At 39.2% G+C, this 23,747-nt stretch overlaps 1 protein-coding gene across 9 annotated transcripts in view; it reads right to left on the bottom strand.

Annotated features, from left to right (window-relative positions):
* myo16 (myosin XVI) overlaps positions 1-23,747 on the bottom strand; it is a 351,216-nt gene that overhangs the window by 202,147 nt on the left and 125,322 nt on the right. For all 9 annotated transcript variants that reach the window (XM_061879193.1, XM_061879191.1, XM_061879188.1 and 6 more), the window contains 4 exons: positions 19,179-19,287; positions 12,687-12,811; positions 9,207-9,332; positions 200-275 (listed from right to left, as the gene is read on the bottom strand). In XM_061879193.1, coding sequence (XP_061735177.1) covers positions 200-275; positions 9,207-9,332; positions 12,687-12,811; positions 19,179-19,287 — 436 coding nt within the window. The remainder of the gene's footprint in view (positions 1-199; positions 276-9,206; positions 9,333-12,686; positions 12,812-19,178; positions 19,288-23,747) is intronic.

Genomic DNA, 23,747 nt, shown 5'->3' with positions numbered 1-23,747 from the left:
AAGTGAAAAGTGTTGAGGTGCAATCCTTGATTAATTACCTCATGCTAATATATACTGATGTGTTCACGGGATTGTGAAGAAGACTCAATTTGTGTGTGTGCAGTTCCCTTTGTTTGCTTCATTACATCTTTGTTTATACCCGGTCTGCTTCTTCAAGCTGTATAATATATATCTGTGTGTGTGTGTGTGCGTGTGTTACCAGAGGGCTTTTCTTGGTTGCAGTTTAACAACACCGGGCTGGCGCCATGCCTCAGCAGTTGACCAACAATGCTTGCCTGCAAAGGAGATGGAAAAAAAAAACATTTACTTTCCATGAACACGGCATGTTGTGTTGGAGCGTAGTAAATAAGATATCACAATACAATGTTTGCTACTCGAATACAGCTGTAGTCAACGCCGATCCCGTGGGTGCTTCGGGGGCCCGAGCACCCACGGACATTGCTGAGTACCCACGCGGTATTGATGGCAACTTTCAATCTTTAAAATTATTTTTGAAAAATCAATATTTATGTCAATTTTGTGGCAAATTTAGTCCCGTTCACATAACATAAATGTCACAAAACATATAGTCTATAACAGGGGTGCCCATTACGTCGATCGCGAGCTACCAGTCGACCGCGGTGGGTGTGTCAGTCGATCTCCAGCCAGGCTTTTAAAAAAAATAGACCTAAAAATTAGTGATCATCAATCTTCACCAAGACGTCACTTAAATGACATTCACTGTACCGGAGGGTCTTGTGAGATGACGCTGGCTGCTGCAAGATCATTATTATGAAAATAGGACTGAGAGGAAGGCGAGAAACACTTTTTATTTCAACAGACTCTCGCGCCGTACCTTCCGTCAAAACTCTAAAGGCCGACTGCACATTTCCTATCTTCACAATAAAAGCCCTGCTTCATGCTGCCTGCGCTAACTAAATACAGAGTCTCGGAAAACTGGCGTGCACAAGCGATCCCTCAGAAAGCTGGCGTGCACATCACTTGTGCACGCCAGCTTTCTGAGACTCTTATTTGGTTAGCGCAGGCAGCATGAAGCAGGGCTTTTATTGTGAAGATAGGAAATGTGCAGTCGGCCTTTAGAGTTTTGACGGAAGAGACGGCGCGAAAGTCTGTTGAAATAAAAAGTGTTTCTCGCCTTCCTCTCTGTCATTTTTTCATAATAATGAACTGGCAGCGGCCAGCGTCATCTCACAAGACCCTCGGGTGCCGTGAATGTCAATCAAGCAAGCTATGGAATTTGCCGCCAATGTTTTTCTTGTAAAGTGTATGGAAGCTGGATGAATTAGATGCCAAAAAACAACCACTTTCATGTCGTATTGTACAGAAAGGACAACTTTTTTTCACCTCCATTTGAAAATGTGGGTGTTATCATCATTACTGTCTGATTCCAATCAATGCAAGTCATCAGAATCAGGTAATACACCAACTTATATTCTTGTCTTCGTGAAAGAAAGACATCTATATGCGTTACACATGCTTGTATTATCATTAAACACATTTAACTTGTTTACAAAAATGTCTCTTTCATAAATAAATAAATATAAATGATATATATAAATGAGGTAGATCCCCTCGAGTTGATCAATTGAAAAGTAGCTCGCCTGCAGAAAAAGTGTGGGCACCCCTGGTCTGTAACTATTAAAGCCTAACCAAGATTTCATTTTGCCCGACAATGTACAAATGACACAATCATCTTGAGTTTGAACACACTGCACACGAGCAAATGAAGGGCATACTTACTCAACAGTCATACATGTCACACTAATGATGGCAATATGAACAATGCCAACACTGTCATAAACATGTGCCATATAGTGAAACCACACTAAACAACAACGACAAACACATTTTGGGAGAGTATTTGCACCGTATCACAACATAAACACTACGGAACAGATTCCCAGAATTGTCTGCAGCACCAACTCTTCCGGGACGCTACAATATAAACAAACGCCATTGGTGGATCTACACCTAACATCCACTGTAATGATACCACCTACAATAGCGTATCAAGCCGATACTTAGATGATTACATCAATATTTTTTAACATCACAAACTCTTCTTGGTTTTTTGTTTTTGTTTATTTATTTTATGCGAAATATGTCACTTGACATATGAGGACTTTGAATATGAACAATATATGATCCCATAACGACTTGGTATCGGATTGATGCCCAAATTTGTGGTATCATCCAAAACTAATGTAAAGTATCCAAACAGCAGAAGAATAAGTGGTTATTATATTTTAACAGAAGTGTAGATAGAACTTGTTAAAAGAGAAAATAACCAGATATTAACAGTAAATGAACAACTAGATTAATAATTCATTTTCAACCACTTGTCATTAATAATTTTGACTAAATAATGAAATGATAAATGACAATATGTTACTGCATATGTCAGCGGCTAAATTAGGAGCCTTTGTTTGTTTACTTACTACTAAAAGACAAGTTGTCTTGTAAGTTCACTTTTTTATTTAAGGACAAACTTGCAATAAGAAACATATGTTTGATGTACCGTAAGATTTTTGGGCAAAATAAAGCTAATAATGCCATCCTTTATTTAGAAAAGTACCAAAATATTTTTGGTACAGGTACCAAAAGTATCGGAACAACACTAATACACACACACCGAGCATCCATTGGCAGATATGTAGATCGGCGCTTATGTAGCACATTTTCAGGACTTATGCAGATCCCAAATACACATCAGCAGGTCCCAGAAGATTAAAAAAAAGTTGGTTTTGCATAACATTGCGAAACAAAACAGTCGATAAAATGTCTGCCAATAGGTGCCATTTTGCGGTCTTCATACACACCACACTAATACTCGTATGTTGAAGAGTACGTCTGACTACTGTAGCCGTAACGCGCCGACAATCCATCAAGCGGTGCGGCTTCATAGCTTTTTGAGCGCTGTGTGTAATGTTCTATATTCTCAATGGAACATTTCAATTTTTGGTGATGTTTACTGGCGTGATATTGCAGTCAACATGTATCTCTTATGTGTGACTGCCATCTACTGGCTACACTTATCATTACACCATGTACCAAATAAAATAGCATTGAAGTTGGTAAGCACAACCAAAATGATTCTGTACATTCGGCGCACCGGGTTATAAGGCGCATTGTCGATTTTTGAGAAAATTAAAGGATATTAAGTGCACCTTATTTCCCCAAAATACGGTATATTAACATGGCCTCTAAATTGACTTAAACCGGGTCAGGACCTTTGATCGTGTAGCCCGTTCTAGTGGCTGTTGAGTGTTGGTGTAACGATACATGGTGTTCGTAGTTGGACCCCATGCAATTATCCACACTGTATGCATCGAGTCAGGGACAAGAAGTATAACTGCCTCGTGATATAGTCATTCATGTAAACATGTCTTTGGCTACCCGGAATTGTGGCAAGGAAAGTGCTTGAAAACCCTCTTCCAATGTCAAAGTATCCTGTGTATGTACATTACAGAGCAGAGTTGCATTAGTATAGCCGCATTAAATGGATTTATATTATTATCTGGTGCAGCCGGGCCGGAGCAGAAAGAGGAAAAAAAGGAAAACAAAGGGGGAAAAGACAGAGAGACAACAACAACAGCAAACATACTAACAACAACAACAACAGAACAACATCAGCAAATAGGATTTGTACAAATATGATGGTAAAAGTGATAGCAAAGAAGCAGTTAGTGAAATAAATACAGAAATGACAACGTACATTATTACACTACAAATAGAGCAAAACAAATACCAAGAGAAATAGCACTATTGATAATCAATAATAACAATAATTACCTCTCAACAATGAACTTGTTCAAATGAAACAATACATATATGTAATGAAAACTTGAAATAAAAAAGAAAGCAGATAAATGGAGGGGAAGAAAGAAAAGCCAACTATATTAACCTTGTAGATTGTTATAGTAACAATAGGTTAAGCTAAAGTACATTTGTACAGCTGCTATGGGCATCTACATAAACAATATGATTTGCTTGAGTAGCTGGACAGGATAAAAAAAAAAATTAAAAACATTTTAAAAAAGGATAGCTACAATAATGGCAGTGATGTTTTAGTGTTACTTTGCCTTGTGCGTTTTACGGGCAAAAAGCCTAATAAAACAAGATCACTTTTATCAGCCTCGTGAAGCCTTCTGTGGTAGAAAAGAGGCTGACTCAGCACACTGAACACATACAGTCCAGCAGCTCAGTGTAGCAGCTGTTCAAAAATGAGTATAGTAGCCAAACACTTGTCAGCTGTACTCACACCCTATAAATACTGACAACACGTCAATAGCAGACCATGACTGAAACCTTTTGGTTGACCCGAGAAGACAAGGAAAAGGTTGTCGGGACCCTGTGACGATAGCACATTCTGTAAGAATTCTAGTCCCACTTTGATATTTGTTAAATGTAGAAACTAATGTTAAAAAAATTTCCACGTCTCTCTCATGTACACGAAATTGCCAAAAGTATTTGGCCACCCATCCAAATAATCAGAATAGGGTGTCCTAGGGTGTATAAAATCAAGCACTGAGAGACTGTTAGTACAAACATTTGTGAAAGAATCAGCCGCTCTTTTAGGAGCTCAGTGACTGTGCACCAGACAGAGTCTGGTGTGGATGAACTTGACTGGCCTGCACAGAGTCCTGACCTGAACCCGAAAGAACAACTGTGGGATGAATCAGAACAGAGACTGAGAGCCAGGCCTTTTCCGACCAACATCAGTGTGTGACCTCACCAATGCGCTTTTGGAAGAATGGTCGACAATTCCTATAAACACACTCCACAACCTTGTGGACAGCCTTCCTAGAAGAGTTGAAGCTGTAATAGCTGCAAAAGGTGGACCGACACCATATTGTTAGGAATGGGATGGCACTTCAAGTTCATATGTGCGTCCAGGCAGGTACCTTTTGCAATATAGTGTATAACAATATAGTGTACCTTCATCGTAACATTGAACACATACATCCGAACCCAGAAGGCTACGTTCTAAAACATTTCATTAAAATACATTTTAATCCCTTCACATACTGTATGTACTTGAACATTCATCCCCACAGGGGTCTAACTTATCTCAATTGCAGGAGAGAGCGACTTAATTAGCCGCGGTTAATAGGGTCATACGTCTTCTTAAAGGGTGAGTTTCGGGTGTGTATGCAACATTGCACATGTGGGGATGGGGGGTCGGGGGAGGCTCTTTGGGTTTATCTCTCCAGCTAGAGTTACAGTTGGCTGACGGTGTTTCCAGGCAACCGTTTGTTATGGCCTCACATTAGCATGCAGCTATGATGTCATATGGCACCGAAAAAGAAGGAGTAGGGGTGTAACGGTACGCTGTTAACACGCTTTGGTACGTACCTCGGTTTTAGGATCACAGTGTGGTTCATTTTCAATCTTGTAAGGAAACAAAGCATAACACCGCTTAACTTTCATGTAAACAGCTTTAATGATTTTTTTACAGTGGGACATAAACAAAGAAAATGGATGGAGGAATGGATAAAAAAAAACTGCAAACTGCTAGCAGGTAAATGTCATCTACACATACTAAAAAATCCTAAACAGTGAAGAGGTAACCACACACTCTAAGTGTGGTGAAATGACTCTTCATTTGACCCATTTCCTGGGAGGTGAGAGGAGCAGTGAGCAGAAGCGGAGGCCGCGCTCGGGAATCATTATGGTGATTGTAAACCCCGATTCCAACTGTTGATGCTGAGTGCCAAGCAGGGTGGTAATGGGTTCTATTTTTAAAGGGGAACATTATCACCAGACCTATGTAAGCATCAATATATACCTTGATGTTGCAGAAAAAAGACCATATGTTCTTTTAACCGATTTCCGAACTCTAAAAGGGTGAATTTGGAGATTTAAACGCCTTTCAATTGATAGCCTGTCTGAGCGATGACTTTTCACCCGTAACGTGACAACGTGAAGCGATCCGCCATTTTCTCAATCTCATTACACGCACCAGATCAAATTAGCTCTGTTATTTTCCGTTTTTTCGACTGTTTTCCCGTACCTTGGAGACATCATGCCTCGTCGGTGTGTTGTCGGAGGGTGTAACAACACGAACAGAGACGGATTCAAGTTGCACCAGTGGCCAAAAGATGCGAAAGTCCCTCGTTTGTTCCGCACACTCTACCGACGATAGCTATGCTACGACAGAGATGGCAAGAATGTGTGGATATCCTGCGACACTCAAAGCAGATGCACCGAACTTTTAACGTTGTGCATGAATGCACAAAGGTGAGTTTTGTTGATGTTATTGACTTATGTGTAGTGTGCTAATCAGACATATTTGGTCACGGCATGACTGCAAGCTAATGGATGCTAACATGCTACTTAGGCTAGCTGTATGTACATATTGCATCATTATGCCTCATTTGTAGCTATATTTGAGGTCATTTAGTTTCCTTTAAGTCTTCTTAATTAAATGTATATCTCATGACACACTATCTGTAGGTAATATGGCTTTTATTTTTTTGCGGCTCCAGACAGATTTGTTTTTGAATTTTTGCTCTCTCTCTCCCTCTCGCCTTTCCCTAATGCCAAACAAACACATACCAATCGATGGTTAGAAGGCGATCGACAAATTTGTCCTCGCTTCCTCCCGTGTCGCTGTAGGTGATGTGGTTTTCGTCGGTTTCGCTTTTATACGGTTCAAAGCGATATGGCTCAATAGCTTCAATTTCTTCTTCAATTTCGTTTTCGCTACCTGCCTCCACACTCCAACCATCCGTTTCAATACATGCGTAATCTGTTGAATCGCTTATGCCGCTGAAATCCGAGTCTGAATCCGAGTTACTATCGCTATACCTTTCTGTGCTATCCGCCATGTTTGTTTCTGGTGGTTTCACGCTGTGACGTCACAGGATAATGGACAGGTGGATATACCGATGGTGAAAATCAGGCACTTTGAAGCCGTTTTTCGGTATATAGCGTGATGGGTAAAATTTTGAGAAAATCTTTGAAAAATAAAATAAGCCACTAAGAACTGATTTTTATTGGTTTTAACCCTTTGGAAATTGTTAAATGTTACCCTTTAAAGTGTTGGGTACGACTCGGCCGGGGTTTGAACTAAAGCTTGGCGATATCTCGAATATACTCGATATATCATTGGTTTGTCTCTGTGCGATATAGAAAATGACAATATAGTGAGTATTTGAGTATTCGACCTCACAGTGCTTTTAGCTGCGGGCATTACGCTACAGGCTCTTCCCACTCTTTATTTTCTCTCCTTCTCACAGAGAGATAAGACAAGCACACTTTGTTACATACGTCAGATACTGTCGTGCGTGCAAAATCATATACACCCTCTCCGAGCAGAGAGGTAGTGGCATGCATAACATTAGCAGTGGCAGATGGTGCAAGGGGAGCGGTGCGAGTGGTATTACGAGAGAGAGAAGGTACGAATCTGGTAACAAATGGAGGAAGAATAATTAAATACCAAGAAAAACAACACAGGGTCCATCGTCTGGCGGTGGTTTGGCTTCAAGCGGGAATATGTCAAAAAGACAACCGTAATATGTCAAGTATGCGGCAAAAGCGTTGCTACTAAAAGTAGTGGCACTACTAATTTGTAGCATCATTTGAAAAGTCACCCGTTAGAGAATGAGTGCTTGCTGTTTTGCTGCCAATGGAACTGGTGCTTTACAGACAGGAAATGGGACAATGAAAGAGAAGGATTACCTCCAAATTCTTCAGGACAAACTAAAATCATCAGCCCGAAGGTTGGGTCTTGGGCGCAGTTGGGTGTTACAACAGGACAATAACCCCGAACACACGTCAAAAGTGGTAAAGGAATGGCTAAATCAGCTTACAAATTAGGTTTTAGAAATGGCCTTCCCAAAGTCCTGACTTAAACAGGTGGATAATGCTGAAGACACAAGTCCATGTCAGAAAGCCAACACATTTAACTGAACTGCACCAATTTTGTCAAGAGGAGTGGTCAAAAATTCAACCAAAAACTTGCCAGAAGCTTGTGGGTGGCTACTAAAAGTGCCCTATTGCATTGACTTTTGACCCAGCAGATTTAGTCACATTTCCAGTAGACTCATAATAAATCCATAAAAAAAACAAACTTCATGAATGTTTTTTGTGACCAACCAGTATGTGCTCTAATCACACTATCACAAAAAAAAAAGTTGTAGAAATGATTGGAAACTCAAGACAGCCATGACATTATGTTCCTTACAAGTGTATGTAAACTTTTGAACACGACTGTATGTATATATATATATATATATATATATATATATATATATATATATATATATATATATAGCAAGCAAATTTGGAACCTCAAAGACAATAATGTTGAATATTCAATAACCAAATCCTTGCATCCAGCACACCTTACAACAGTGGTAATAAAAGATGCTTAAAAGAGAAACTGTTTATTATATGTCATCCAGACCTGTCATCCCTCAACAAGCGGAGTGAAATCATATCAACATGCCGTCACAGATGGAAACATCTCCTAGGTAACACATGAGCCAATCACCACGCCCCTAGGCCTGCCTGTACCCACCCACTCTGTGCCCTATATAAACCATTGTATGTGAATACTTCCATTAAAATCTCCTGATGATTGGGGGATCCCCTCATGAAACAGTTCTGGAGAGATGAAGTAGTGATTTTTCCCACACATACGTACATACATACATATATTATATATATATATATATATATGTATATATATATATATATATATATATATATATATATATATATAAAATGTTTCTTACGCAAAAAATTGCAATCTTGTGTAGAACATTTAATATCAAAGAAAGAAAAGGTCTCTTTCAGGCAGCAAGATAAGTCGGGAGTGATTCTAAAAATGCATATATTCTCTTTGTCAGCAGACAGGCATAAAGCCCAGAAACGTAATTAAAAATCACGATGAGACAGCAAGATCCGGTACTTTTCCTTCGTGGAATCAGATTATATCGGCCCTGTCAGCTCTCCTCCCCACGTCATCAGTAAAATGTTCCCTGCGACTTTTAGAGAGCTAATCTAAAATGCAGCAGCAAAATCCATACACTGTGCAGTCTGCGATCAATATTGGATCAGTAAGGAGCAGTTTATCAGAAAGCGTCCAGAGTGACTGCAAGCCACTTCCTCACAGCAAGGATACATCAATAATTCCCTTATTATGCCAATGACATTGGATCAATGGAGATGGCTGAAGCTTTATTTTTTTTTTTTTTTACCTGTCCATATTTAGCAGCCAAGTGAAGAGGGCTCCAAAAGTTGTTGGCCACAGGATGAGGGTCGGCCCCGTTGTCCAACAGCACGGCCACCACGTCCCGATAGCCACTAGCGCATGCTATGTGAAGCTTGGAAAAAACAGACAATGTAAGTTAGATCAATTTCACTGAAAAGTAGATAGGACTAGTGTTTTCCTGTTAACAATATTTTGGTACGGGTAGCAAAATATATTTCGGTACCTTTCTAAATAAAGGGGACCATAAAAAATGTCATGATCTACTTTATTTTGACAAAAAAATCTTAGGGTACATTGAACATATGTTTCTTATTGCAAGTTTGTCCTTCAATAAATTTGTGAACATACAAGACCACTTGTCTTTCAGTACCGTATTTTTCGGACTATAAGTCGCAGTTTTTTTCATACTTTGGCCGGGGGTGCGACTTATACTCAGGAGCGACTTATGTGTGAAATTATTAACACATTACCGTAAAATATCAAATAATATTATTTAGCTCATTCACGTAAGAGACTAGACGTATAAGATTTAATCGGATTTAGCGATTAGGAGTGACGGATTGTTTGGTAAATTATATCATGTTCTATATGTTAATAGTTATTTGAATGACTCTTACCATAATATGTTACGTTAACATACCAGGCACCTTCTCAGTTGGTTATTTATGCGTCATAACGTACACTTATTCAGCCTGTTGTTCACTATTCTTTATTTATTTTAAATTGCCTTTCAAATGTCTAATCATGGTGTTGGGTTTTATCAAATAAATTTCACCCAAAAATGCGACCTATACTCCAGGTGCGACTTATACATGATTTTTTTCCTTCTTTATTAAGCATTTTCGGCAAGTGCGACTTATACTCCGGAGCGACTTATATTCCGAAGAATACTGTAGTAAGTAAACAAACAAAGGCTCCTAATTTAGTCTGCTGATGTATGCAGTAACATATTGTGTCATTTATCATTCTATTATTTTATCAAAATTATTAAGGACAAGTGGTAGAAAATTATTATCAAACTTATTGTTCATTTACTGTTAATATCAGCTTACTTTTTCTTTTAACATGTTCTATCTACAGTTCTGTTCAAATTTAATAATCACTTATTCTTCTTTTCTTTAATACTTTGCATTAGTTTTGGATGATGCCACAAATTTGGGTATCAATTCGATACCAAGTAGTTACAGGATCATACATTGGTCATATCCAAAGTCCTCATGTGTCCAGGGACATATTTCCTAAGGTTTACAAACACAATATAAATTCCCAAAAAAGAAAGAAAATATTGTAATGCTAAAAAATATCGATGGAATCATCGTGGTATCGACTAGATACGCTCCTGTAAATGGTATTATTACAGTGGATGTTAGGCGTAGATCCACCAATGGCGTTTGTTTATATTGTAGCGTCCCGGAAGAGTTGGTGCTGCAGGGAATTCTGGGTATTTGTTCTCAATCAATCAATCAATCAATCAATCAATCAATGTTTACTTGTATAGCACTAAATCACCAGTGTCTCAAAGGGCTGCACAAGCCACAACAACAGTGTTGTGTTTATGTTGTGTTGCGGTGCAAATATTCTCCCAAAATGTGTTTGTCATTGTTGTTTAGTGTGGTTTGACTATATGGCACATGTTTATAACAGTGTTGGCATTGTTCATACGGCCACCCTGAGTGTGACATGCATGGCTGTTGACAAAGTATGCCCTTCATTCACCTGTGTGTCGTGTGTTCAAAGTTAAGAGGATCATCTTCCTGGTTAATTATCGGACATAATGAAATCTTGTCTTGACTTTATCAACGATAGACCTTTTTTTATCGAATCCACTGTCATGGCTGCAGTGTGTAGTTGTCAGAATAAGTATGTATACAGTATCACACAACTCTTTTGCTTAAGGGCCGTTGCGATAGTTATTATCAATTGTGCTGAAGTTGTAATTTTTTTATCTGTGCAAAGCCAATCTCGTATCAGTGTTTTTTTTCAAGAATCGGCCTGCTGACTGCCAACGCCGAACATCATGTGCCGTGACGCAGACAAATCAGAGACAGGGCGATATCACGAGTATCAACACATTTGCATTTCATTAATAGTCATATATTGTGTCTAACTGGAGCTGTTGAGATTACACCCTTCCTTCAGCGGCAGCTTCAGTGATGTAACCAGGGACCTCCCACATAAATAGAGGAAGCACGTGAGCTGGACTTTAGGGCATAGTTTGGTTCTGTAACTAGAATACAGCCCAAAAATGTCTCTCCTCAATTGAGCAAAATTTAATTCTGTCTCTGCATGATTCCTTGCTTCTTGTCTGTTTAATAGATGTCATCAGCGTTTAAACCTGACAATAGTGAAGCATGTATAGGTATCACTCGTCCTAAAGGGGTGATATTTGAAATAAATACCATATTTCCTTGAATTGCCGCAGGGCATATAGTATGCGCCTGCCTTGAATTACTGCCGGGTCAAACTCGCTTCCCAAAATAATTAGCGCATGCTTATTATTACCACCTGGTCAAACTGGTGACGTCACGAGTGACACTTCCCCTGTCATCATTGGGGACGGCGTGGCGAAGTTGGTAGACTCGCTGTGCCAGCAATCTGAGGGTTACTGGTTCAATCCCCACCTTGTACCATCCTAGTCACGTTCGTTGTGTCCTTGGGCAAGACACTTCACCCTTGCTCCTGATGGGTCCTGGTGAGCGCCTTGCATGGCAGCTCCCATCGTCAGTGTGTGAATGTGTGTGTGAATGGGCGAACGTGGAAATACCGTCAAAGCGCTTTGGGCTCCTTAAAAAGGGTTAGAAAAGCGCTATACAAGTACAACCCATTTACCATTTACCATTTTTAAAATGGAAGAGGCTGATTTCAATACCGGTAATTTGTAATCGCATAAAGGGACGAAGATTAAGAGCTATTCAGTAGGATTTAAGGTCCAAGCTTACATCACACTCCAATTTTTAATGCATACCTTTGGTAAGTGCCGGAGTGAGAAGAGGTTTTAAAATAATTAGCGCATGCTTACTTTTACCGCATGCCTTTGGTAAGCGCAGGAGTGAGAAGAAGTTTTAAATTAATTAGCGCCCCAGCGGCAATTCAAGGAAATACGGTATATCTGATATATCTCCATGGAGACAAGGATTAGTGATTTTCATGTAGTTACAACACTGCTGACAGCGGACAGACATTAGGATGTCGAAAGAAGCGTTTCAGTGTTATAACTTCACCTTTATCTTTAGTTACTAAGCCAAAATTTGTCCGTTCTCCCTTTTCTGTCTTTACACTGTGTCTGCTTGTAAGTCTTCCATGTGTGTGTGCGCTGCCGAGTCTGCGTGACACGACGTGACGACGACGGGTGGGGGACCGGTACTTTTTAGAGGCGGTATAGTACGGAATAGGATTCATTAGTATCGCTGTACTTCACTAATACCGGTATACCATACAAGCCTCGTTAGGACACAAGGAGACTTACCAAGGTGACTCCATCGTCATTGGGTTGATTGAGATCGGCCCCCGCGGCCACAAGCTGCTTCACATCAGACAACATGATGTTGGATCTCTGCGACCTCACGGTGTGGATTGATGACACATCCACCCCTGGCAAAAAACATGGGACAAAAATGGGACAAATCTGAGCACTTGTACTGTAAGTAACACACAAGTAAACATAACTTCATAATCTCACAAATAAGACTGAGCTGATAGAGGCCGTTTTTATTAGCAGTCGATCGGTCAATCTATATTTGCTCTTAGCCTTAGGAGAGCTGACAAATGGGCGGTACAGATGATAAATATGTTTGTTTGTTGACATATCAGCACATTTGTTTTTAATTTAGGACAGGTTCTTAAAGGAAAACAACGACAATAATAATAATTACAATTTTAATACATTTTTTAAATTCAAACTTAAAACCGTTTTATTTACTTTTTTTTTACTACTGGTAATTATAATAATCTCATAATGATAAGGTGGTTTTAATTAACACTATATTGTCTACTGTATATATTACAATCATTATGCTATGATAGTAAAAACATATTTATTTACAAGTCATAAAAATGTTTTATTAAAAACAACAATAATAATAATTTAAACGGATAATACAAACAATATGCACAAGTACAATAATACTTTATTAAGTCACTACAGCAAACTTTTTTTTTAATCGAATAATTTTAACATTTTTGGCCTGGTATTTGTTATTTATTTATATGTTGGTTCCATTTGTTATTTGACGTTTGGTTCTTTTATGAATTTATTATTGGTCTACTGAAAATGTGACCAAATCTGCAGGGTCAGAAGTATACATACAGCCATCTTAATATTGGATTGCATGTCACTTTGCAAGATTCACTGCTAAAAGGCACTTTTGGTAGCCATTTACCAGCTTTTGGCAAGCTACTGGTTGAATCTTTGATCACTCCTCTTGACATAATTGGTGCAGTTCAGCTAAATGTATTGTTTATTTTGACATTGACTTGTTTCTTCACCAGCAAAACAGGCACAGAGCATAATATTACCACCACCATGCTCGACGGTAGGATTGGTGTCCCTGGGGTTAAAAACCTCACCTTTTCTCGTCCAAACATATTGCTGGGTTGTTTCCATTTGTTATATGCCAAATAAATAGTACTATAGATTTGAGTTTACGCTTTTTAAAAAAATAAAATATTTTTATTTTTAGGAGAGTTGTCCAATACATCTGTAAATATGATTTTGTTCCTATTTTTTGTGTTCTGTTATAAGGCTGCGTCCACTAAAATGAGCATATATCTCAAACATTAAAATAAAAACATGTGACTTAATTTAAATGATACCCTTAACACAAACAATTAATGATTACCCTTTTAAAGTTTTCTTAAGCTGCTGCACCTACTAGGAAAGGCACTATTTGAGGAATATTGTGTATATGTATTAATGTATTTAGACTTACAAATTAATACAGTGTGGAACTCGTCTAATGCATGTTACTGGGTTAGTAGATGTACATGCCCGTTCATTGCCCCCACAAATTTGATGTGGATCAAGTGAGTAAGACAACGTTTCCATAGCAACAGAGGCCCACAACGCCATGTGTAGCGCATGGAGGTTGTAGTAGTGGAAGGGGGAGGTTGTTTAAGAAAGGGTTTGATCACGCCAAGGCCCAACAAAAGCAGAGTGAAGTACCCATAAATTAAATGCAGAAAGAGACGCTGTGTGTGTGTGTGTGTGTGTGTGTGTGTGTGTGTGTGTGTGTGTGTGTGTGTGCGCGTGCGCGTGTGTGTTCTTGTCTTTCCACCCTTCTTGAGACATTAATAAGGAAAAGTACCTTCCATATGAGGACCGGTGAACAAGTTAGGACCGGAATCATGGTCCCAATACGGAAAACCATTGCATCTAATAGAGAATGTCTCATTTGCACCCCTGATGGTGAAATCTATCAAAATTAGGGTGGTCTCAAAAAGGAAAAAAAATTCCGATTGACTGTGTCGGTTTTAAAAGTGCTCCCCCTCTGGTCAACATATGAAATAACAAGTGTGTAAAAATTTTTTTGAAGTGCTCCCCCTGTGGTCGACATATGTAATAACGAGTGTGTGTAAGAAATTTTAATTTAAAATTCAAATGCACCCCCCTTTGGCCAAAATAAAAAAAATATAACATAAATATGTATACAGAGATATACTGCAATAACTTGAAGAAAATAATGAATAAAAACAAATACCCACAATAAATAAAAACAAAACAAATGTTTAAAAAAATAAACTAAAAGCAGTCTTTTTCTCACAGTGTCGGCTTTTTTCTCATAAAAAGGGGAACAATTTCTCATATTCTTTCTTTTTCTGTAATATTGCAGTATGGAAAAATTATTACTTTTTTATGTAAAAGTACTTTATGTAAAATTATTACTTTTTAATGCAAAATGGCGACATTTGTCATATAAAATTCAGACTTTTATTACAATATTGCCAATGTTTTTGTTGTTCTTGCAAAATAGTGAAATTTTTTGAGTAAAATAATGACTTTTGTCATAATTTTGCCTAGTAAAATTCCGATTATTATTATATTGCCAACATTTGTAAGTGTTCTTATAAAATTGTGACTTTTTCAAGTAAAAGTATGACTTTTTTCATTGAATTGCCAAAATTTTAAGCTTTTCCCAACTGTTATTGAACAAAATTCAAATTTTTATCATGATATTACACAAATGTTCAGTTTTTCTTTTAAACTTTTGATTTGCGACTTATATTGCCAAAATTCAAAGTTTTCTTGTGAAATTGTGACCTTTTTCTTGTAAAATTCCAACTAATTTTTTTACTACTATCACGTTTTATAAATATTTGCATAGTATGAATATATTATTAAAATTGTAAATACAAATCTTAATAAAGTCAATTTCAAAAAAGGCAACAAGAGAAGTATCCTACACTTCTCTTTTGTAAAGTAAATTTGAACAGCCGATATGGGCGTCTACATCAGCTATATGATTTGCCTGAGAAGCTGGACAGGAATAAAAAAAATAATTAAAAAAAATAAATAAATCAAGAAAACATGGTCCTAAAGAGTTAGGCCTTATTCGGAGGCCTCAAGAAGGTATCAAATACAAGAGTGTGTGTGTGTGTGTGTGTGTGTGTGTGTGTGTGCTTTTATCTTTCACGCTCTTCACAACTCTTAAGGGTCTGCAGCTTCATGTATGGCCTGCATGTGGGGGGATTATTATTTTACATGTCACTAACCAGATTTTTGCCCAGAGGCATAGTCGTTACAAACTGTTCAACATAAAAGGGGAACCGCACTTTTTTTGTGGAATTTCGTTCACAATCATGAAAGACATGACGGATGTATTTTTTTTAATGCATTCTAAATATTAAATACACGAAAATACAAGTTTGTTTACAGCTGAGCCAATGGGAGCTCCACTATTTCACCCATGAAATCCAATAAATAGCTATTCAAAAATCCACCCCCAAAAAAAACATGACCTGAATATTAACCAAGTAGTAGTGATATTGTTATTAAAAGTGCTAACGCAGACAAACTATTTATAGCGGCGCCCTCATCACTTCCGTGTGTACCTATGTTTACATCACAGAGTGGTCTGCTGCTTCCTCGCTTCCTTTCTCCCTGGAAGTTCATCATATCATAAATCATGCCTCTCACCTGCACAGAAGAAGTCTACATATGTGCAGTACAAACCAATAGTTTGGACACACCATCTACTCATTCAATGTGTTTTCTTTATTTTCATGACTATTTACATTGTAGATTGTCACTGAAGGCATCAAAACTATGAATGAACACGTGGAGTTATGTACTTAACAGAAAAAGGTGAAGTAACTGAAATTATGTTTTATATTCTAATTTCTTCAAAATAGCCACCCTTTGTTCTGATTACTGCTTTGCACACTCTTGGAATTCTCTGGATGAGCTTCAAGCACACCAGTGAAGTGAAAAACATTTCAGGTGACTACCTCTTGAAGCTCATCTAGAGAATGCCAGGAGTGTGCAAAAAAATAATCTAAGCAAAGGGTGGCTATTTTGAAGAAACATGAATATACAACATGTTTTCAGTTGTTTCACCTTTTTTTTTGTTAAGTACATAACTCCACATGTGTTCATTCATAGTCTTGATGCCTTCAGTGACAATCTACAATATAAATAGTCATGAAAATAAAGAAAACACATTAAATGAGAAGGTGTGTTCAAACTTCTGGCCTGTACTGTAGGTATTCCGACAAGTTGGTACACTTTGAAAGCCATTTAGGACCCGAAATCGGCCAGAATAACACGAAAAGACGCTTGGATCCCCCCACGGCCCACCTCGTTTCTTCGTGAGGATTATAAGACATTCTTTAAACACAAACATTCTCTAAATATGAATATATGAACAGCACTGCAGTCTGCATATTAATGACAGCAGACATTGTACAGTAAGTTATGTTTTACTATGTTTGTTGGCTCTCATGAGCTCTGCAGTACGTAATAATTAGTGAAGAAGAAAAAAAAGCAAATGTGATGCATTTTTGAAAATAATACCCCGCGTATGCTCCAAATGATCAAAAAACGTAAATATTAAATGTTATTATAAATGTGCCCTTCAACTACATTAGATAAATACTTACACTGCAAAAAGTCAGTGTTCAAAAACAATAAAAAAATTTAAAAAATGAGGTGTATTTTTCTTGAACTAAGGAAAATTATCTGCAAATAGAACAAAAACATTTGGCTTGTCAAGACTTCCCAAAACAAGTAAAATTAGCTAACCTCAATTAACTCCAAAATACTTTAAAATAAGTATACCGTATTTCCTTGAATAGCCGCCGGGCCGCTAATTAATTTAAACCTCTTCTCACTCCTGTGCTTATTCAAAGCATGCGGTAGAAGTAAGCAGGCGCTAATCATTTTAAAACCTCTTCTCACCCCTGCGCTTACCAATGGCATGCAGTAAAAAATTGTGTGTGATTAAAAAAAAATAATAATAAAAAAATATTCTACGTCCGCGACCCGGTGCTGTAGACCATGTCATCGCACTCACTTTTACACCATACTGTCTGCGTGCCAGCCGGACGCATGCATTTCACTGTTTCTTAAACAAAATTGCAATGCATACTTGGTCAACAGCCATACCTTTTACACTGATGGTTGTGATATAAACAACTTTAAAACTCTTACTAATATGCGCCACACTCTGTGAACCCACACCAAATGCATTTCTGGAGAGCATTGGCTCTGTGGCACATTATAAACGCAGCATAGGGATTACCCATAATGCCGTGTATCCGTGACTCTTGGCTATTATACACGCGCCCCCAACCCCGCCCACCTCAACCAACGCCCGGAGGGGGTGGTGGGGTTTGGTGCCAGCGGGTGTATGGACGGTGTAGCCAGGAGTCGTGGATGCATTGCATTGTGGGTAGGTGTTATGTTGCATTTGTGGTGTGTTGCAGGGCATATGTTCTCCAGAAGTGTGTTTGTCATCGTTTAATGTGGGTTCACAGAGTGTGGCGCGTGTTGAAGTTTTTTTATATCACAACCATTAGTGTGATCTGTATGGCTGTGGAACAAGACCCCTGGTTTACACATAGTAAAAGCAAAAAAACAAACTCCACCGCCGTTATAAAATGATGGCAGGGGACGGGTCTCTCGTGACGTCACAAATATGACCCGGCGGTAAAAGTAAGCATGCGCTCAATAATATGGGGAGCGAGTTTTACTTGGCCGTAATTCAAGACTGGCGCATATTGCATGCCCAGCGGCTTTCAAGGAAATACGTTATTCTCACTAATAACAAGTGCACTTTTCTTGGTAGAAAAACAAATAAGACCTTTTGGCTCAATATGTCAAAAAATATTCTTAAATTAAGAAAATGCCAGTGCCATTATCTTGACATAATGATATGCGCTCGGCATCATGAGTTTTGTTTTTCATGCTTCAAGTAAGAAATTTTTACTTTAAAAAAGTAGTTTTATACTTCTGAGTGTTAATGACAAAGCTTTACAACACTTGATGTTCTAGTTTCAAGCATATTTTACTCAATATAGGTCATAAAATCTCAGCAACAAGCTTCAATATCTTACTGAGATAATTTAGGACCAAAAACCTTAAAACAAGTAAAACACTAATTTAGTAGAGAACATCGACGATAATTATCTTATTAGACGGAAAATAAGCAAATATCACCCTTATTTGAGATATTTCATCTTACTTAGATTTCAGTTTATGCAGTGTACATCATGTATATAAAACCCCAAGGGAGGCGTTTGGATGTTTTTTTAAGGGCTCTGTAGGCGGAATTGCGTGGCTACTATAGCCTTCATTGTAAGCGGACTTTTGATCGCGTTTATTTAATATTTTGAAAATAAAATAAAAATAAAGTAACATCATAATGATTGTGAATGATGGGCAAAATTCCCCAAAAAGTGCTATTCCCTTTTAACCCATAGAGGAGGACTGATGGCAGAAAGAGTGGCAGCCAGGGGGCTTTACCATTTTCCTCCAGGTGTTTTCGGAGAATATAACTGCTCTCGGTTCCCTCTGAGGCGTAGTCCAAAGGAATGTGCCCGTCGACGTCCTGCAGGAGCACATCAACCCCGGCCTTCAAGAAAAGACAAATGAAAACTGAATTAGAGACGACAGACAGACATTTAGTGACATTTTACAGGTAAAACCTAATTACAAAGTGGGTTGTAAAATCCCACTACAGTACAATTTGACAAACATGAGATGTATACAGTCGTGGTCAAAAGTTTACATACACTTGTGAAGGACATATTTGCATGGCTGTCCTGAGTTTCCAATAATGTCTACAACACTTATTTTTTTGTGATAGTGTGATTGGAGCACATACTTTGTTGGTCACAAAAAACATTCATGAAATTTGGTTATTTTATTAATTTATTACGGGTCTACTGAAAATGTGACCAAATCTGCTGGGTCAAAAGTATACATACAGCAATGTTAATATTTGGTTACATGTCCCTTGGAAAGTTTCACTGCAATAAGGCGCTTTTGGTAGCCATCCACAAGCTTCTGGTTGAATTTTTGACCACTCCTTTTGAGAAAATTGGTGCAGCTCAGCTAAATTTTTGGGTTTTCTGACAAGGACTTGTTTCTTCAGCATTGTCCACACATTTAAAGGCCTACTGAAATGAGAGTTCGTTATTTAAACGGGGATAGCAGGTCCATTCTATGTGTCATACTTGATCATTTTGCGATACTGCCATATTTTTGCTGAAAGGATTTAGTAGAGAACATCAACGATGAAGTTCGCAACTTTTGGTCGCTAATAAAGAAGCCTTGCCTGTACCGGAAGTAGCAGACGATGTGCGCGTGACGTCACGGGTTGTAGGACTCCTCACATCCTCACATTGTTTATAATCATAGCCACTAGCAGCAAGTGCAATTTGGACCGAGAAAGCGACAAGTTTCCCATTAATTTGAGCGAAGATAAAAGATTCTGGATGAGGAAAGTTAGAGTGAAGCACTAAAAAAAAAAGAAAAGGCTACGGCTCCAGGCGACAACAGTGTGAGCGATTCAGATATTAGACATATTTACTAGGATAATTTTGGAAAATCCCTTATCTGCTTATTGTGTTAATAGTGTTTTAGTGAGATTATAAAGTTATACCTGAAAGTCGGAAGGCTGCGGTGAACGCCAGTGTCTCTTAGAGAAGCCAATGGATGAGCCAAGATCACAGCTACCTTTTTGACAGCTAGAGGAGGTCGCATAATCTACTCAAGTCTCCGGTAAGAGCCGACTTAATATCACAATTTTCCCATCCAAAAACTTGCTGGTTGACGTAGAGAAACATGTTCGCTTGACTGCTCTGTGTTAAAGCTTCACAACAAACAAAGAAACACCGTCTGTGTTTTGGTGCTAAAGACAGCGGCAATCCACCCATTTCCACCAACAGCATTCTTCTTTATAGTCTCCATTATTAATTGAACAAATTGCAAAAGTTTCAGCAACACAGATGTCTAAATTACTGTGTAATTATGCGATGAAAAGAGACGACTTTTAGCCGTAAGTGGTGCTGGACTAATATGTCCGCTACAACCCGAGACGTCACAAACACGCATCATCATTCCGCGACGTTTTCAACAAGAAACTCTGTGGGGAATTTAAAATTGTAATTTAGTAAACTAAAACAGCCGTGTTGGCATGTGTTGCAATGTTAATATTTCATCATTGATATATAAACTATCAGACTGCGTGGTCGGTAGTAGTGGGTTTCAGTAGGCCTTTAAGTCAGGACTTTGGGAAGGCCTTTTCTAAAACCTTATTTTTAGCCTGATTTAGCCATTCCTTTATCACTTTTGACGTGTGTTCAGGGTCGTTGTCCTGTCGGAACACCCAACTGCGCCCAAGACCCAACCTCCGGGCTGATGATTTTAGGTTGTCCTGAAGAATTTGGAGGTAATCCTCTTTTTTCAATGTCCCAATTACTCTCTGTAAAGCACCAGTTCCATTGGCAGCAAAACAGGTCCAGAGCATAATACTACCACCACCGTGCTTGACGGTAGGTGTGGTGTTCCTGGGATTAAAGGCCTCACCTTTTCTCCTCCAATCATAATGCTGGGTATTGTGGCCAAACAGCTACATTTTTGTTCCATCTGACACCACATGGACAAAGATAAGACCTTCTGGAGGAAAGTTCTGTTCTTACATACAGCAACAAAAGTAAAACGTAGTTAAAAACAAGCCAGTGGGACCATTTAGTGAATGTGCCATTGTATTCTTTATTTGTCACGGTGCAGGAATACCATCCATCCATCTTCTTCCGCTTATCCGAGGTCGGGTCGCGGGAGCAACAGCCTAAGCAGGGAAACCCAGACTTCCCTCTCCCCAGCCACTTCGTCCAGCTCTTCCCGGGGGGATCCCGAGGCGTTCCCAGGCCAGCCGGGAGACATAGTCTTCCCAACGTGTCCTGGGTCTTCCCCGTGGCCTCCTACCAGCTGGACGTGCCCTAAACACCTCCCTAGGGAGGCGTTCGGGTGGCATCCTGACCAGATGCCCGAACCACCTCATCTGGCTCCTCTCGATGTGAAGGAGCAGCAGCTTTACTTTGAGTTCCCTCCGGATGGCAGAGCTTCTCACCCTATCTCTAAGGGAGAGCCCAGCCACACGGCGGAGGAAACTCATTTCGGCCGCTTGTACCCGTGATCTTATCCTTTCGGTCATGACCCAAAGCTCATGACCATAGGTGAGGATGGGAACGTAGATCGATCGGTAAATTGAGAGCTTTGCCTTCCGGCACATCTCCTTCTTCACCACAACGGATCGGTACAACGTCCGCATTCCTGAAGACGCCGCACCGATCCGCCTGTCGATCTCACGATCCACTCTTCCCTCACTCGTGAACAAGACTCCTAGGTATTTGAACTCCTCCACTTGGGGCAGGATCTCCTCCCCAACCCGGAGATGGCACTCCACCCTTTTCCGGGCAAGAACCATGGACTCGGACGTGGAAGTGCTGATTCTCATTCCGGTCGCTTCACACTCGGCTACAAACCGATCCAGTGATTGTGTTAAAATTGTATATAAAGTGCCTTGACATTCCTTGACATTTTACATGCGCTTCTTCACGCAAAATAGATTACGGCGCGTGGTCTGCACAGTGTGAGAAAAGCTGGAACAGATCATTTCTATTATTTCTTAATGGTCAACAACTGTATTTTCCTTTCCCATGAGTATATATTCGAGACACTAGCAGGAGCTGCACTGAATTAAAGATCTCATTAAAAAAAAAGATGAGGAGTTAACCTTAGGTTCAAGCTGGTGACAAGATGAATGTGTGTTTAATCGACAAGGACCCCATGAGCGGTCCTCCGTTACATTGCGAGACGGCATGCAGGCTTCCACTTTCGCCACAGGCGCCATTAATGGCCCACAAATGTTGTTATGATCGATGGCTCCTCTTTGGACAGACTGCGTCGCAATCATTAGTTGTTCAACTACGTTGAAAAACGTTCACGCTTAGCTTGTGCTGTGCTCACGTTTTGGGCAGTAAAAGAAATGTAAAGCACTGGCCAATGAATCGTTTCTTTGACTGCGCCATAAAAAGACCAGCTGAGATAATAATGTTCATCGGTAGACCAGGTCTGATAGCAGGGACCAGGGCTGGTCCCTAAGTGGGGGCCCTTAATTGACATACTGTAGGCAACTAATAGAATTCTAACGAGCCAGTTGAGAAGCAAAGAGATTTATGAGCTTGTCCAAGGAGTTAAAGGGTTTGGGAGAGCTGCACAAATTGATTCATGCATCTGGGATTTGTTTCGTAACAAATCATTATTTTTAACTCTCGCTAAATTCCCACTGTTTTCGTTCTGTTTTATGGCCGATAAAGGGAGTATAGACGTGTCAACCCGTACCCATCTGATTTCCTCTGGTGGCTTGCCGTTCGTGTAGGCGCTAATAAAAGGACCAGAAAGACACTAATACGATGCATACCTGCCCCAAGGTGTAAGGACTACAGTATACAAGTGCTGTTCATATTATTAGAATATCATGAAAAAGTCGATTTATTTCAGTAATTATATTCAGAACGTGAAACTTACATATTATATCATTTCATTACACACATAGTGATATATTTGAAATGTTTATTTCTTTAAATTTTGATGACTAGTACTGACAATTAAAGACAATCTCAAATTCAGTATCTCAGAAAATTAGAATATTAGTTACGACTAGTACCAAGAAATATTTTTTAGAAATGTGGACCAACTGGAAAGTATGAACATGGAAAGTTTCAGCATGTACGGCAATCAATACTTAGTTGCAGCTCCTTTTGCCTGAATTGCTGCAGCAATACGGCGTGGCATGGAGTCCACCAGTCTGTTGCACTCCTCAGGTGTTATGAGAGCCCAGGTTGCTTTAATAGTGGCCTTCAGCATTGTTGGGTCTGGCATCTCGCATTTTCCGCTTCACAATAGCCCTTAGGTTTTCTATGGGGTTAAGGTCAGGTGAGTTTGCAGGCCAATCAAGAACAGGGATACCATGGTCCTTAAACCAGGTACTGGTAGATTTGGCACTGTGTGCAGGTGCCAAGTCAT

This window comes from Nerophis ophidion, linkage group LG19 (assembly GCF_033978795.1).
Source record: "Nerophis ophidion isolate RoL-2023_Sa linkage group LG19, RoL_Noph_v1.0, whole genome shotgun sequence".
In the NCBI taxonomy this organism is placed as follows: Eukaryota; Metazoa; Chordata; class Actinopteri; order Syngnathiformes; family Syngnathidae; genus Nerophis; species Nerophis ophidion.
This window is presented reverse-complemented; position numbering and strand designations above follow the sequence as displayed.